Below are 13,423 nucleotides of genomic sequence, written 5' to 3' on the forward strand. Positions count from 1 at the left end.
TTATGAACGCATCCGCGAGCATTTCGAAAGAAGTGATTGAATGCTCAGGCAGATGGTCGTACTAAGTCAATGCTCCCTTCGATAGGGTTTCTCCAAACTTTTTCAACAAAACGGACTCAATTTCGTCCTCTTCGACGTCATTGTCTTTTATGGCACAGGTGTATGAAGTCACGTGCTCCTGTGGGTCCATTGTGCCATCATGTTTCTGGATAAGCGGCATTTTGAACCTCTTCGGGATCAATTTCGGAGCCGCACTCGGAGGAAAAGGCCTTTGAATGTACCTCTTCGAATCCGGTCCTTTTAGAATAGGCGGAGCCCTCGGGATCTGATCCACCCGAGAGTTATATGTTTCCACCCTCTTCTCAGTCGAGTCTACCCGTTTTGCCAATGTTTCGAGCATTCTCAGAACTTCGGTGGATGATCCGGCTCCAGATCCATTACTCTCGACCGCCCATGTCTCGTCCCTTCTTGGTTCAGCGACGCCTTTCGACCTCTCCGGGGCCGCTCTATCATTTTTACTTTGTAGCTGAGCTATTGCGATTCCTTGTTCGGCGATAGCGGTTCTCTGTTCTTGTAACATTTCAAAAATTAAACATAAGTTAACCTCATCCGGGGTATCTGGTACTTTCCGGCCTTGTGCTCGGGATAAAGTAATTGAATTGTGAGTATTTAAGGGATCAGTGGCCGGCTGGGTAGCATTCTCCTGGTTTACGATGTTCTGCCGGTTGAGGCCTTCCCTCGAATCAATAGAATTTAGGTCGATGGGATCTGCTGGTAGGTCCCGCAGCCCACTGTTCTTATTTTCGGCCACAATTTTGTTGTTGTTGACATGACCGGATTGCCCACTGCATGCCATTTGGTCTATTTTCATAGAGATCAGCAAAGGATTTCTTAAACCAATGGGTAGGAGATAGAACCCAAGATTAAAAAACCACTGTTATCCTAGCCTCACGATGGGCGCCAAACTGTTTACCCCGAATTTAGGTAATCAATTGAATTTGTAAGTGAGATGTAGGATATGTGGATAACTTTTAATCTATTTTTGGTTGATATGGTATATATATGAACTCGTGTGTAAAGGTGAGTATATATATATGAATATGTGTCTACAACTTGAGCTAAGATGCAAATGTTGATGATTAAGCTAATATAATATTGAATGAAAGATCACAACTCCACATATTCAGACTAAAGAGAAAGAAAGATAATGCTTTAATGTATTTTTTTGCTATTACAATATTTTAGATCTCAAGAAGCCAACCCCTGAAAGTAGGGAAATTCCCCCTATTTATAGTTTTGCCTTATGAGTCTTTCATACAACATAGAGCCTTTTTAGAATAAAGAAAAATCCTAAAAGGATAAGGTTGGGTCGTACGGTCTGACACCCGTACGGTTGTCAGTACAATGTGACAGAATGGCCTTGACGCGTGGCAATTTTGTAACTGACTAACCGGACCAACGGCCACGATCAACTCGGTCATGGAGAAACCGGACTAACTGTGATGCATAGTTTGGTCCGGAGATACCGGACCAAATAGATTTACTTCACTTTTCTCAGATCAGTCGCATCTGGTGCAATCTCCTCAGTCCGAAGGAAAGACTTCATTCTCGTGCGTGTTTCTTCCTACCCTCGGTCCCCGATCTTCACCGGTCTTGCATAGATCCGGTTTTTACCGTATACATATTTAATATGCGAAACGGAATTTTTAATTTGGAGACCTCCAACTATATTCTTATTTTCATTTCCAGAAATCATCTCAAGTAGTAAATCTTTCTAATTATTCACGTCCTATATTTGTTGTTGTACATTATGTGTCCCAACAGCCATAATCAATTTCAATCGTGTTATTTACTTTACCCCGCTTTTAGATCTGTATAGTAAATCACCAACGCACGTTTTAGTGTTTTGCTCATGTAAAGATATTATTAATTTATACATGTATAAACATGTAATATAACTTGACTAAATAGCTTACATAAATGAAAAATTATTTGATTAATGAGGTACAGGAGTCAAATTGAAGCAAAATGGATATTAATTTGATCGATCAGTTTGAGCGGAATTATGATCATCATTTAAAAGTGGCTCACCGACACCCAATAAATAAAATTTGATTTATCAGGTAGAGGAGTCTAATGGATATTGATTCGACCGATCAGTTTGAGCGGAATCCTGATCATCGGTTAAAAGTGGCTCACCGACACCCAATATATAAAATTTGATTTATCAGGTAGAGGAGTCTAATGGATATTGATTCGACCGATCAGTTTGAGCGGAATCCTGATCATCGGTTATTAGTGGCTCACCGACACCAAATGGCCCACCCAACGAATTCGAATTTGATTGATCAGGTACAGGAGTCAAATTGAAGTCAAATGATTGATTCGATTGATCAGTCTGAGCAGAATCCTGATCATCGATTAAAATTGGCTCACCGAGACCCAAAGTCCCGCCCAATGGATTCAAATTTGATTGATCATGCATAGGATGAAAATTGAAGCCAATTAATTTATTCGATTGATCAGTTTGAGCGGAATCCTGATCACTGGTTAAAAGTGGTTGATCGACACCTAATAGCCCACCTAATGGATTCAAATTTGATTGATCATGCATAGGATGAAAATTGAAGCCAATTGATTGATTTGATTGATCGGTTTGAGCGGAATCCTGATCACCGGTTAAAAGTGGCTCACCAACACCCAATGGCCCACCTTTTGAATACGAATTTGTTTGAACCGAATCCTGATCACAGGTTAAAATTGACCCACCAAAACCTAGTGGCTGCGAATTTGATTGATATGCATAGGATAAAAAATGAAGCCAATTGATTGATTCGATCGATCGGTTTGAGCGGAATCTTGATCATCGGTTAAAATTGGCTCACCAAAACCCAATGGCTGCGATTTTGGTCAAATCAATGGTATATTTGGATATTGACCCAATGGCCCACCTTTTGAATACGAATTTGTTTGAGCGGAATCGTGATCACGGGTTAAAATTGGCCCACTAAAATTCAATGGCTGCGAATTTGATTGATCATGCATTGGATGAAAATTAAAGCCAATTAATTGATTCGATTGATCGATTTGAATGGAATCATGATCACCGGTTAAAAGTGGCTCACCAACAACCAATGGCCCACCTTTCAATACAATTTGTTCGATCAGATACCCGAGTCATATCTATGCCAGACGGTAATTCATGTACAGGAGTCAACTCAGTGTCAAGTGGATATTCATTCCGTCGAACGATTTGAGCAGCGCCCCACAATTTCCTACTACAACTCCTTTGGCCATTGATTCCGCAAACGAGAACATCAATAAGAGCAATAACCATAATTAATCTTGGACTCATATTTTCACTGAGAATGTTTTCAAAATTAAACAAAAAAAGGTTAATGGGTTTAGGAGATATAGTACACTGTGAATTTAAAATAAATAGAATATTGAAAAGGCTAAACGTCGAGAGTTACATTTTCCAAATCGAAAATTGCAACACACATGCATGCAGAGGCGTAACTAGAATTTTTAGAACATGGGCGCACTGCTAAAAAATGGATTGAGTGGGAATTGCTTCTTGTTCCTCTTCGTAAATAACTAAGACTTTAACAAAGTGCACCACTAAGCTTGTTTGTAGCATGAGTGCTAGCAAGTAATATTAGATCAATTCTAAAAAAAATATACATAAAATATCTAGTTTTGCGAAAAGACTATGGGTTCACGTGCCCCAAAAATCACACATAAATTCGCCCCTGCATGCATGTTTGTATGTTAGTTGAAACCAAAAATTTGTGAGTAGATACAAAGTGAAAAAATATATTTCCAAAATCTAAATATCAAAAGAAGTAAATGATCATGGAAAAGAAAACAACTCTCTTAATTAATGAATCGCAAATCTTATAGAAAAAGAGGAGGTCGTGAAAAAATACATGTATATTTCGCTCGGATCTTTTAGTTCCTCTTTTTGTGTGTGAGCGTATTTTTCTTTTCTTTTGGAATGGAAGGGAGATCTGGGAAGATTCATCATAGTTTGACTATTTTTAATTTAGGATTTAGAGAACTTTATTGAACATTGGAAAAAAAATTGGGTGAATAGAGCAAACTTCGGGATGAAACTCTTTATCCAACTTTAACATATTCCAACATTTTTTTATCATATTAACATATTCCTGCTCCTGATAATCCAGTAAATTAGACAAGCGCTGGCAACTGGTGATTCTCTTATTTTCCATGTTTTTGGTGCTTGTTCCGAGCTTCCATTTTTCATCATTTTCATTGGGGCCCTCTACTAACTTAAAACTTTTTGAACAGTGAAGAGTGCCATTTGCATGCTGTGCTAGGGATGAAGGTGTTGAAGAGAAATCTTTCGGACTATTCACGTACCATATTGTTGTTGTGCGTTATATGTCCCAAAATCAATAACAACAGTGTACTTACTTTGCCCCACTTGTAGATTTGTGTTTAGGTCACCAACACACATTTTAGTGTTTTGCTCATGTAAAGATTTTATTAATTTATACATGTAATATAACGTGACAAAATTGCTTACATAGATGAAAACTAATTTGATTTATCAGGTACTTCAGTCGAACGGAAGTTAAATGGATATTGATTTGATCGATCAGTTTGAGCAGAATCCTGATCACTGGTTCAAAGTGGCTTACCGACACCCACCGAATGCTAATTTGATTTATCAGGTGCTTCAGTCCAACCGAAGCTAGAATATTGATTTGATTGATCAGATTGAGCGAAATCCTGTTTACCGGTTACAAATGGATATTGATCAGGTACTTCAATTGAACGGACGCCCATTGATTCACATACAAGAGTCTTACTGAAGCCATAATATTGATTTGATTGATCAGATGGAACGCAATCCTGTTTACCGGTTCCCAATATATGGATATTGATCAGGTACTTTAATTGAACGGACGCCCATTGATTCACATACACGAGTCTTACTGAAGCCATAATATTGATGTGATTGATCAGATGGAACGCAATCCTGTTTACCGGTTCCCAATGGATATTGATCAGGTACTTCAATTGAACGGACGCTCATTGATTCACATACAGGAGTCTTACTGAAGCCATAATATTGATTTGATTGATCAGATGGAACGCAATCTTGTTTACCGATTACCAATGGATATTGATCAGGTACTTCAATTGGACGGATGCCCAATAGTTTCCTACTATAACTCTTTTCGCCATTGATTCCGCAAACGAGAACACCCACAAGAGCAATAACCATAATTAATCTTGGGCTCATATTTTTACTGAAAATGCATTCAAAATGAAACAAAAAAAAAAAAAGGTTAATGGATTTAGGGGCTATAATACACTATGAATTTACAACAAACAGGATATTGAAAAGACTAAACGAGTTGAGATTTGCATTCACCAAATCTAAAATTGCAATGCACATGCATGTTTGTATCATTGTATGTTCAACGGAAAAAAATAGCTAAAACCAATTGTCACTCAAAACAACGTGAAAATATATCTTTTCAGAATCTAAATTTCAAAATTAAGTAGTAAATGATGGAAAAGGAAACAACTCTCTTGAATATATCGCAAATCTCATAGAAAAAGAGAGAGTGAAAAATTACATGTATATTGCCAGCTCCGAGTAGTGAATCAAGTTTATGTGTGTCCAACAGATCTGAGGGCTTTAATTTATGATTTGTTTGGAAACAAAGAACGGAAATTATTAACAACATTAACTAACATTTAATGGTTAAAATTAAAATGAGAAACTGATATCTGGCAAGAAATTTTACATTTTGACACGAAACGTAATGCATTTAGTTTAATCTGGACCTGGTGGGTTCCAGCCATAGTTTGCTAATAATACATCGATTTTAGAGTCCTAGTTATAATGATTTTGTATCATTTTATTTTCTGGTTAAACTACAAAATATAATAAATGTCATAAAAGGAGAATTTGAAAAGAAAAAAAGAAAAAGTACGTCTGATTGTAACCAAGTTGGAAATGGAAAACGAGAAAAATGTTACTCTAGTATCCTAGATAGAAATTGAAAGTTCGACATGGAAGGAAAAGAGAAAGGGAGAAAAATATAAGCGTAAGAGTTTGTTAGTTTTTAGTAGTGAAATCGAAGTACAAAGTTAATTAATAAAAGTAGGACACATCTAAAGTTGCAAAGTTGCAACGTGAGAGTTTCTTTGATTTTCTTTTCTTTCATATTTTTTAACAAAAAATAAGTCAGCTTACGCGCGTGATCAATCGATAGACAAGAAAATTGTGTGATTAATGAGACCGGTCAAACCTAAAGTCAAGGCTCCTCCCTCTCTTGATGGCGAATATTGATTGACTGACACTAGAAACTAATCTGTCACTTTCGCATGAAAATGATCTCTCCTTTCCTTACGGTCAAGTGGCTTTCAGCTCCTCTCCCTTTGACTTAGATTCATGTATATAGTCAAACAAGAAAGAAAGCAAGAAAAGGATAGTGATCGCTTTGAGTAACATCAACGGGGATGAAGATGGAAAGTAACCTATGACACCGGGGAATAACACATTATTAAGTTTTTCTATGTCTCGACTCTACCTCGATTCGTAGCGGGAATCATGATATTTTCACTGGTAATGAATTGAATTCGTTCCGATTCGATCAATACTGGAATTCTTGGTTCGAGAAAGGTTCTGTGACATGGACGACCATCAAATCTGTAGAGTTTAGTCTCGCTAGAAGTGATTTTATTGTTTGGAAATTTCCTTTAGTAATCCCCTTCTTTACGGTCGAATGCTTGGTTCACGAGATTCTATCATACGAGATATAACTAGTGACCATTCTATTATTAGTCATTTGGGATGTAATTTTTGTATCGTTAGTATCGGGTTTTTTTTTTTTTAATTGGAATTAGAAAAATAATTGTCGAATAAAATTTTGTACAATTTTATAATGTGTAGAGTCGACAATTTCATTTTTAGTAAGAGGCAAATTGATATAATTTCATGTTGCAATTTTGGGAGCATTGTTGTACACAGGGTAAAAAAGGGATAAGTACTTCTGTATGGATCAGCTTTACATAGATTAAACATCTAAAAGAGTAAATTAATCTTGATTTCATCTTTCAATCGTTTACATTCATATTATATAATGTTTATTTCATTCTTTATCTCCGATGAATCGAAGTATCAGACATTTGCAGGAAAAAATAAATAAAGAATATACGCTAGATAATCAGTGATTGCTAATCATTCTATCGCAATCTCCGCATTATAATGGTTGCATAATTTTGAAACAAGGATGGTTTGATTAGAAACAAATTAGGCAAGGATTAGTAATATAGGGATTATAATGTTTGGATTATTTCTTTCTTAATGTTTATTACTATTATATATAAGGGACTACAAAAGGGTTTCCTAAAAAATGTCAAAATTTTCAATTAATTACTTCTAGCTCCTGATCTTATTTTTTAAAGTCAAATTTATTTTTTGTTTTTATGGTTTACCTTTTAAAAGTTATCGAACATTCTGGCTTATTTACCTATTTTCTATCTGGTTTTCGGTACCCGCATTGGAGTTCGCCTAATCCAGTTTCGCGTCGTATAGGGCCCTTTCGGGGGAAGCGCTCCCTATACAAAGGATTTTTTCATACTCAGACTCGAACCCGAGACCCCTGATTAAGGGAGGAACAACCTCATCCGCTGCAATCTATTTTCCCTGTTCATTTCTTCTATTGATCTTATTATTAACCTATAAAATAGTCATTTCTTCGCTAGATATTCTTGCTTCTTGTTGCTCTTTGTTTTCTTCTTTTTCATTTGTTGCTTATCATAGATTTTTACATGGAAGCACTTCTTTCACTTTATATTTGTATTATGAAATTTGAGAATTTTTGAAAATTCTTTTACTCATATGTAGGCATTTCTTTTACGTTATATTTATACTTTAATGAGCTCATATGTGTTTACCAAGATTAATACAAAAATGATCTTCAGATAGTTTTAAAAATTATTAAATGATGCCATATAATGTTGAAAATGAAAACAATATTATCAGTCAAGATCCGGTTATCTTTAAAATCTCTTGTTTGGTTAACTAAAATTAACCTTTTAAACACAAAATGAGTTTGAAGAAGGGCCAAATTAGAGTTTCAGCTATCGATTTGATCGGCTTCGGCAGCACTTTGGTTCAAATTCTGTATTTGTCTTAAAAGTACATTTTGTATAAATTATTAATTTAGAACTAAACAAAAAAAATTAGGATTCGAAACTCATATATTTCAAATTATGGCTCCGCATTTAATTTGAAGTAAATAATTTCATCAAAATTAAAGTTAAGATATTAAAGGAGTGAAATGAAAATTTTGCTTTTATATATTGAAAATATACTTATTTAAAGTTTAATTATTACCAACATAAATTATGTTTCTTTAATTAAAATATTATTTTTTATATCTGGAGTTGGGCCCGGGCTTAGCAAGGGCTCGTGAGACTAGTATACAGTATATAATTTAAATTTTGTATTTATTCGTAAGAACAAATACAAAATTATCCCAATGCTTTAAAGTCTTGTTATGTAGTATCATTTTCAGTATATATATCCTTTAATTTTAGGGAGAATTACGTATATATACATAAGAATAGGGTACATTAATAAAATATAACGATACTTTTTAGTTTACAAAACATATCAATAGATTTCTTACAAAATATGTATGAAAATTTTCGCTCAAGTCTTGGAAAATTCGCTCAAATTTTTATGTATGAAATGTGTATATCTCGCTCAAGGCTTAAAAAATTTGCTCAAATTTTGTGTATGAAAATTGTATATCTCGCTCAAAGCTTAGAATTCTCACATTTTTCGTGTATGAAAACTGTATAAAAACAGTATGAAATATGTATATAACTGTATAAAATATGTATAAAGGTTCATGTTAAATTGGGGGGGTGGGGGAGGGGGGGGGGGGGTAAATGATTTGTTCTTTAAGAATTTCATATTCGATCTCATAGATACAAATCTTGAGCCGAGGGTCTTCCGAAAACAGCCTCCCTACCTAAGATAGGGGTAAGGTCTGCGTACACTCTACCCTCTCCAGACCCCACGTTGTGAGATTCACTGGGTATGTTGTTGTTGTTGTTGTTGATCTCATAGATACAAATAGGACTCTGCAGAAAGTTGTATTCGATAAAAGTCATATGTACGGCTTGAAGGAACATCCTCATATAAAACCTATTTATTTTGAAATAAATTCAATTTGCCAAAACAACTGTACTGATATTTGAGAGTGGAGAGAGTATAATGCCTTGTGCTTTGTCTTGTGTGAAACAAAATTGCAGAGGTGAAGTTGGGGTTGAACCGATGAAGAAGAAAATCGGATTGGAGTACACAACAGTTATTTACTATATATCCACAACGGAAAATCATCATGTAATAAAAGAAGAAAACGAGACATATAGGACAATAAATATCAAAATCCATGGTAATCAGGCAAGAAGAAGATGGTAACGAGACATTAAAAGAAAGGGGTTATCAGGCAAGAACGGTGTCTATCAACAACTGTAGAGAAAGAAATCTTTTTGAGAAGAAGAAGAAACTAATTGGTAACTATCCTAAAATTAAATCATTTTTTGCGCGAATTGCCCTTCTTTTGGGTGGTCTTTAAATTTTGCCTTTCAAATTTGTGGTCTTTAATTTTTTATTTTTTTTTATTAAGCACCGGGTGTCCGGTTCTCTTTGAGCCCCGACTAATTCCGGGGGTGCACAGGCCCTCGGCAAGGAGTTTCCCGCAAGTGCACCACGGGTAATTCAGGATTTTACCCCAGTCCGATGGCCCTCAGAAATTGTTTGCACCCAGTGGGTTTCGAACATGAAGTTCTGGGTTCGAACCCCCGCTCAGGCATAAAATAAAAAAATAATTTCGCCAGGAAGGACTGGGGGAGTGTATGCCGGATACAGCATACAATCTTTAAGGAAAAACTAAAGTTATGCCGGATCCGGCATAACTAAAAGTCTGCCCCATAAGGCAGAATCTTTTCTAAGACATAGTTTAGTTATGTCTTATGGGGCAGAATTTTAGTTAAGGCATAACAAAATTATGCCCCATAAGGCAAGAACTTTTCTTAAGGCATAGACTTTGCCTTATAAGGCAAAATTTAAGTTATGCCTTAAGGAAAAGTTTCGCCTTATGGGCATACTTTTAGTTATGTCTTTGAGGCACACTTTTTAGTTAAGGCATAACTAAAAGTTTACTTTGAAAAGTAAAATAAAATAATATATATATATATATATATATATATATATGCTTCAAGGCAAAGTCTGCCGGAGGGGTAGACTTTTAGTTAAACACAACTAAAAGTCTGCCCCCTCCGACAGACTTCTAGTTAAACACAACTAAACGTCTGCCGGAGGGGGCATAGCAAAATTTAAACTTTGCCTTATAAGACAAACTTTTAGTTATGCCTTAAGGAAAACTTACACCTTATGGGGCATATTTTTAGTTATGTTTTATGGGGCACACTTTTAGTTAAGGCATTACTAAAAGTTTACCTTGAAAAGTTAAAAAAAAAATACGTATATATGCTTCAAGGCAAAGTCTGCCCCCTCCGGCAGACTTTTAGTTAAACATGACTAAAAGTCTGCCAGAGGGGGCATAACAAAATTTAAATTCTGCTTTGCAATTTTTTAAAAATTTTTGACTGAGCGGGGGTTCGAACCCGGAACCTATGAGTTTTAGCCGAAGGGCAAAATTTAAAGACCACAAATATGAGGGGCAAAATTTAAATACCACCCCAAAAAAAGAGCAATTCGCAGAATTGCCCAAATTAAACCCACGTTTAAAAATCAGATTTTCTTCTAAAAAAAAAAGCCCAAAATCATGAGTATTACATTAATTCCAAATCTGGTTTATTTTGTAATTTTATTGGTATGTTTTGTAAATAAGAAAAGTATTCTTATATTTTATAATATAGAGTCTTATATAGTATTATTAAGTCATTTTCCCTTAATTTTAACCAAATTGAAAAACAGAGTTCATAAGTTGGACCCTTTTTCGCCGCAGGCCACAGCAATAATGGGCTCACCATTCACTAATCATCATTTTTTGCACGAATATCCTTTCAAAGGCGACGGTCTTTCATTTTGTCCTCAAATTGCTGGTCTTTCACTTAAAAAAGTGGCTGAAAATATCCCGAAGTTCTGCGTTCGAATTCCACTCAGTCAAAAAATAAAAAAAAATAAAAAAAATTCGGAAGGCAAGACTTCACAAAAATTCTACCTTAAGGCAAAAGTTTGTCTTGCGAAACTTTGCAAGACAAATTCTTTTTTTACTCTGTTGGAATTATACAAAAGTTAGGCCTTGCCCGAATAAGCCTAATTTTGCAACGAAATTCTGCCTTGTGATTTTTTTTTTTTGATTGAGCCGGGTTCGAACCCAAAACCTCGGGATATTTTAGGCGAAGGACGAAAATTAAAAACTAACAATTTGAGGGCCAAAAATTAAAGACCATCCCCCGAATAAGGATAATCGTGCAAATTGCTCATTAATCAATACTGTGAGGATAAGATCAATCAAATTTCATATATTTATTCATAGATTTGTGTAATTTGCCATTAGATGCTTTTTCAATATGAACTAATCCGTGCAATAATTGAAATTCAGATGAGTCAACGTTAAAATTCAAACTTAACCACGAAGGAAAACTTTATTAATGTTGGAGTCGACCACAATTAATAAGTAAGAGGATTTGTAGATACATTTTTCTTCATATAAATTAAACTTATGAAATTTTTGAAACTCCATCAAGAGAAAATCATGAAACTCCATTATTTCATCTTATTCTATGTTGCAGCAACAATATTATCAAGTCTCTCTCACTTTGCACAATCAGAAAATGATGGTTTTAGCATTGAACTCATTCACCCTGACTCACCAAAATCACCATTCTACAACCCTGCCTTAAATCAAAGGCAACTAATGAAAAACGCGTTAAAACGTTCCATCAATCGGGCAAATTACTTATTGTCAAATTCTCAACTATCAACTTTGATAATTCCTGATATTAAGGGATTATATCTTACAAAAATTTCAATTGGAACGAAACCAAGGAACAAACTAGCTGTCGTTGACACCGGTAGTGATCTTATATGGATACAATGTGAGCCTTGTATCCATTGCTACAAGCAAAAAACTCCGATTTTTAATCCAAAAGATTCTTCTACATACAAATCAATTTCTTGCAACTCGACTCGATGCAAGAATCTTCCTGGAAGCTCTTGCGACCCCAAGAAAAAGACATGTTTATATTTTGCTGGTTATAACGATCAGTCGTTCAGTTCTGGTGTTCTGGTGAGTGAGACATTCACATTCGACGATGCAACAAATATTACTCGTCGAAGGAGATTGTCCGTTTCTAACATAACTTTTGGTTGTGGAAGGAGAAATTTTCTCGCTATAGGTGATGTTGAACCAACTGGAATTATTGGTCTTGGGGCTTCACCTTTTTCACTTGTGTCCCAAATTAAATCAAAATTTGGCCATAGATTTTCACACTGTTTAGTCCCATTGAACCAAGTGAATGTGTCTAGCAGATTGAATTTTGGAAAAAAAGCTTTGCTTTCTTCAGGTAAGCATGTGGTTTCAACCCCATTATTTATAAAACCTCCAAAAGCTTATTATTTCTTGAAATTATTAGGAATTACCATTGGGAATAAAACACTTAGGTTTAATAATAACTCAACAAAAAATCTTCACGAGGGGAACATTGCGATAGACTCAGGGACCACAATTACATTTTTACCAACACATTTATATTCAAAGATGAAAAAGACAATAAAGAGCGAAATAAATTTGAAGCCTTTAAAAGGCAGTGCAACTCAATTCTTCAAGTTGTGTTACAGAGGGTTGCGTGTTTCAGATGTTCCATTGATAAGGTTTCAATTTCAAGATGCAGAGGTGAAGCTGAATGCGATAAATAGTTTTATTAGTATCGGAGATGGAGTTGTTTGTCTTGCTTTTGCCCCAACTAAAAATTTGCCTATATTTGGCAATGTAGCACAAACTAATTTCTTTGTTGCCTATGATCTTGACAAGATGAAAGTTTCTTTTAAACCCAAAAATTGTGCCAAATTGTGACGAGGTGTATATGTATCATGTGGAAGTTCGATATCTAAAGTATGTTATTTGAGCGTCAAATATTGATATGTTAGTTTATTTCTTCTTATCTTTTTTTTTTTTTTTTGGAGCATCATTTGGTATTTCTTCTTTTGATTTTCTAACGTGATATATCATTAATACACGTATTTTATTGCCACCATTAATCTCGTATACTGTTGATTATCTTAACATTCGAGATACTAAAAGGCCGTAGACATGAGACTTTATTTTTCCTAGTAAGTTGCCTAGTAGGCTAGTATGACAATCAATTGTAAGAATTTGCTCATCTAGTATAGGGA

General features: G+C 35.1%; 1 protein-coding gene across 1 annotated transcript; it reads left to right on the top strand.

Moving 5' to 3' along the window:
- Positions 1–11,735: 11,735 nt before the first annotated feature.
- LOC132599899 (aspartic proteinase CDR1-like) lies at positions 11,736–13,176 on the top strand. The gene has a single exon (XM_060313065.1). The coding sequence runs from the start codon at positions 11,751–11,753 to the stop codon at positions 13,101–13,103; it is 1,353 nt and encodes a 450-aa protein (XP_060169048.1). The 5' UTR covers positions 11,736–11,750; the 3' UTR covers positions 13,104–13,176.
- The last annotated feature ends 247 nt before the right edge of the window (positions 13,177–13,423 follow it).

The sequence above is a fragment of the Lycium barbarum genome, chromosome 6, assembly GCF_019175385.1.
Source record: "Lycium barbarum isolate Lr01 chromosome 6, ASM1917538v2, whole genome shotgun sequence".
Classification (NCBI taxonomy): domain Eukaryota; kingdom Viridiplantae; phylum Streptophyta; class Magnoliopsida; order Solanales; family Solanaceae; genus Lycium; species Lycium barbarum.

Excerpts from the sequence above, each read along its gene's own strand:
- LOC132599899 (XM_060313065.1), top strand. The coding sequence starts at position 11,751 with ATGAAATTTTTGAAACTCCATCAAGAGAAAATCATGAAACTCCATTAT.